This window comes from Laccaria bicolor, genomic scaffold (genome assembly GCF_000143565.1).
Source record: "Laccaria bicolor S238N-H82 LACBIscaffold_7 genomic scaffold, whole genome shotgun sequence".
Classification (NCBI taxonomy): domain Eukaryota; kingdom Fungi; phylum Basidiomycota; class Agaricomycetes; order Agaricales; family Hydnangiaceae; genus Laccaria; species Laccaria bicolor.
Window position 1 is genome coordinate 1228241 of NW_001889878.1, and position 4021 is coordinate 1232261.

Sequence of the window (4021 nt, forward strand, 5' to 3'; positions counted from 1 at the left end):
GACCTTGCTACCGCTTACACCACCAGCCACAGTCGAAGTCGACTACGACGACAAGGATCGGACGCTGCTCACCGCCCGCGCTCCACGTCCAGCTACTTCTGCAACTAGTCCCCGCTCCGATGAGGCAGCCTCGGATTTCCTAGGATTCGTTAGCTTTACCAATTTGAGCTCCAAAGATAGATGTGGCATTTTGATTTCGATCCGTAGCGACTTGATCCACAAGCTGGCCTAAAGTGGTTATAGTTACGGGGGTAGATGGGAAGAGGCGAGAGAACTAACTATAGTTGCAATGTATCAGGATTCAAGATGGGCTTCAAGTCTCAGGTCGCTATCGCAGCCGAGAACAACGAGTTTTTAATCAATTGAGGACGCCTGTTCTGAAATGGTGGCCAAAAGGAGATAACCAACTCTTGTAGGGCCAACGAGGGTGCTTATCACGCAAGGGGCCGCAGGCAATGGGGGGTTCCGGCTTTGCAGATAACTGAGTAGGTCAAGCAACCATACAGGTTAGAGAGCCAATGAATCCAAGAACGAGATGAGAAAAACTTACAATGCTGACATACCGTAAGGTACGACAAAGGCCACCCAGAAGCATCCGTCTTTCCTCGGACAGTCCATCGGAAAAGATCCCGGGTACCGGCGTACATGAGCTGAATAAGAACGACAGAATGACACTTCATAGAATCATCCCAGAACCGTGCTTACAAGTGGCCTCCAGATGTCGAAATGGTCCCATCCAATACGGGCGCATAGACGAATTGACGCAGATCTTTCTTCTGTGAATCTCGCCAGGCGAGTGAGATATGGGAATGTGTATTCTGAGAGGGTGACTCCCTGGCAGGCTTTCGAAACGAGCATTAGAGTGTGTAGACCATGAACATGAAGGACACACAAGACAAGCAGCCTCCAATGATCAAGCTTTTTATCTGCCCCATAGCCCGCTGGGCCGAAAAGGTTTCAAAGGTAGTGATGGAAACCCGTAGATACGCCAATTCCAAAATCACTAACATCTCATTGAGTGCGTGTTTTGGGAACACCCACCCCAGGTGAAGCTTCTTGATTATCATGAAGACGGGTAAAGTCAACTTTGGACAGTTGAGAATCAGACGGAGGCTACAAAAGAGGTAATTAGCACGCAGCCCCAGATGAAAAGAAATTGTGTTTCTCACCAGTGATACTGCCAAATTTAAAAGAACATTTGGCCGAACCCAACAAGCTGCAATGCCATCACCTTTCCTTCGTCTGGACATATTGCAAACAGTGAGTCTTTCACTTGAAAACGGTGTCTGAAGGCGGGTTTGAATCATTTGTGAGAGTCCTTTCCGGGGATAAGTGCGGGGCCTAGAGAGAAGGGAAGCCCGCCAGTCGACTCCGCTAACATTTGAAAGGAAAATGCAATCTATTCTTCCATGAGCTCTCGTCAGGATCGATATGAATAGAGCACAGAGATGCGTACCCAGCAATTCTTCCCTGATATCGGCCTCGATAAACCGCAATTCTAGTGCTTTCTGTGGCATCAAAAGACTGCCAGTGAGTGTGGTTCCAGGACAATTTTTCATTACAGGTAGACTTTGCGAGGCGTGGTTGCCTCTAGGGTCTTGAGTTGAGGCGACGCAAGAGTTCAGGAGTGGGAGATGTGCGGATGTCGATGATGAGGATGCTCAATGTGATGTGAAAAGGCTTGACGCTAGATTACGAGGGCAAGAAGGACTGCTAAATTTCGTGACAGGAAAACAACTTGTCACCTCAAAACTGATGTCGATGCGTTGGATCGGAGCTCCTTACATAACGACCGTCGCGATTCGTGAACGAAGAGGCGCGGCGAGGGTTGGAGTTTTCTTTGTTGGTGGCACAGGAGATGTCAGAAGACGACCACACTGCACAGACCGCACCCACAACTCTCTCCTACCGCAATTCACTCCAGCCCATCTCTCCTTCTCCCACACACGCTGCATCGTCCGCGATACCCTACTAATGCAGTATGGCAGTCGTTCTTGAACCTTAATCACTGTATCGTTGACTCATTTCATCGTCCTCCGATACCTCTGCCTTCGTCATGCCAGAACCTTGTCAGTCGTTTCCCTTGAAGACATCGGATGCAAGCTCCCAAGCACGTTGACCTGTAGCTCTGCATGCTCTCTGGTCCAAGATTCGACGTATGTTTGCTTTCTCAATGCCCAAGAAAGCTTCTTCCCATCTAACGGAAAAGGTGTGCTCTTTCCGCTACGCCACTTCTGAACCACCTTTCACGACACAATCTACGGTGTAGCAGCTGCACTCGTTTTCTTTTCTCATATCCAAGCGATGCCTTCTCTCGAATATATCGCGAATGATGTCCCATTGCCGGAGTGAGGCTACAGCCGGTTTTTGGTGAAGGTTCTAATCGGGCTGAGGCCTTACCGGTGAACTGTGCTAGGAGGCTGAAGTTTGCCGTGGTCTTCGATGTTCGTTGGTGAAGATCAGTGACGACGATGCTCGCAAGAGCGCTCACAGGCGTCGTCTTTGAGAAATTTATTAACGTGAGCCGGTCAAAGGCTTTTTGATTCATGGGTTGACCTTTTATTAGACTTATTGAGTATGGCTTCTCTTTGTTCCCATCAAGGCGGTAGCTAACGAGTGTACAGACAGCTGGGTCTCAGAAGGAGAGACATATGTATCGACCTCATCAGAGTCCTGCCACTTACGCAGTCCCTCTCCTGCAAGATCAAGCGCGAGGTCCACCCCCTTCTACTTGCATTCCCTAAGTAAAGTCAACGATGGCGGCAACAATCTAACCTCTGCAATACTTTCACACATTACGCCGCTGCAGTCCCACCTCACATTCTTGGTCTATTTTACGGCCACAACGCAGGGGCACAAGCCAGCCCTTCATGCCTTATGGGACCTTTCCCGAACTACGGATGCGCAACTTCGACGTCTCGTAGCCGACTTTGATACTATTGGGTTGCCACTCGAGCAATTGATGGACTTCACAAGGAGATTGTTAATCCGCAAGTAGTGATCAAGGGCATCGCGGACTTGCACGATGTACATCCCCAAGTTGCATCGGCCTGCGCGCGCACTTGGAAACGTCATAGCATTTAAAGTCAATCTTTGCCATTGGCATTTGTAGCCCATCGTGGCCATGTACTTGCTTGAGAACGAGGTCAAAAGGGTAACGAAGTCAGTTTGTGCAACTATGATATGGATCTAACGAGCATCATGATGATCACACTGGCAGGCAAACATCAACGCCATACCAGACCCGCCTTTCTTGGCAGACTCACAAAACTAGTCGAAGAGCTACTTCTAAAGCCTCTCAAAAACTCCTTTTAACTATCAGCTAAAAAACTCGCGGTCAACCCTGTCGAAAATAGGGACAGCAATTGCAAGACCCTCTGGACCTGGAGAACATCTCCTAGTTGTATAGGAAGAAATTTTCGGCTTCGGTGGTAGCTCAAGGGGCCCGGGGGGGACAAGTATGGGATTGCGTCTTGGTTCCATTGGGAAGCTGGTGAGTACTTGGATTTGGTGCATATCAATGACACGTACTGATTCTGTTCAAGTTGTTCATCCTTTGGCGCTCGATTATGTACTACCAGAACAACTTACAAACGAGCAGCAAACAGTGTTCGGACGGCAATTCGAACACGCCGTTAGGCTAGGTAACCCACTAGTGATGAGGCGCAAGACGATACGTAGCGGACTTCGAGGAGAGGAGATGCCGAAAGAGTCCAAGGTTCGTTCCACTCCCTTTGCTATCCTTTACCAGTGATTACAATCTTACAGTAGGGATAACGCCATATCTCCTTTGGTAAGTCATCGCACTTGCCTTAGTTACTCATTCATATCCTTCTCCATTCCTCGACTTCTGAATTTCTTTGATCTTTTTTGCCTCGCTGACTGCCCCCATCTGTTATTCAGGTTCTGGTTCCACGACACCAACACAAGTCCCACTTCGATGATCGTATCGTCTTCCCTAGTCCACCGTGGCCCGCACGACCTGGCCACTTGCATCCCTCTTGCATCGACTCACGAAGGA

The 4021-nt window shown here is 49.0% G+C and overlaps 1 protein-coding gene across 1 annotated transcript; it reads right to left on the reverse strand.

Annotated features, from left to right (window-relative positions):
- Positions 1-358: 358 nt before the first annotated feature.
- On the reverse strand, positions 359-1559 carry LACBIDRAFT_325457 (uncharacterized protein; the record flags this gene model as incomplete). The annotated part of the gene is made up of 6 exons (XM_001879065.1): positions 359-481; positions 564-650; positions 706-834; positions 1042-1113; positions 1232-1242; positions 1457-1559. 6 exons carry the CDS (start codon positions 1557-1559, stop codon positions 359-361), a joined length of 525 nt encoding a protein of 174 aa, XP_001879100.1.
- Between the last annotated feature and the right edge of the window lie 2462 nt (positions 1560-4021).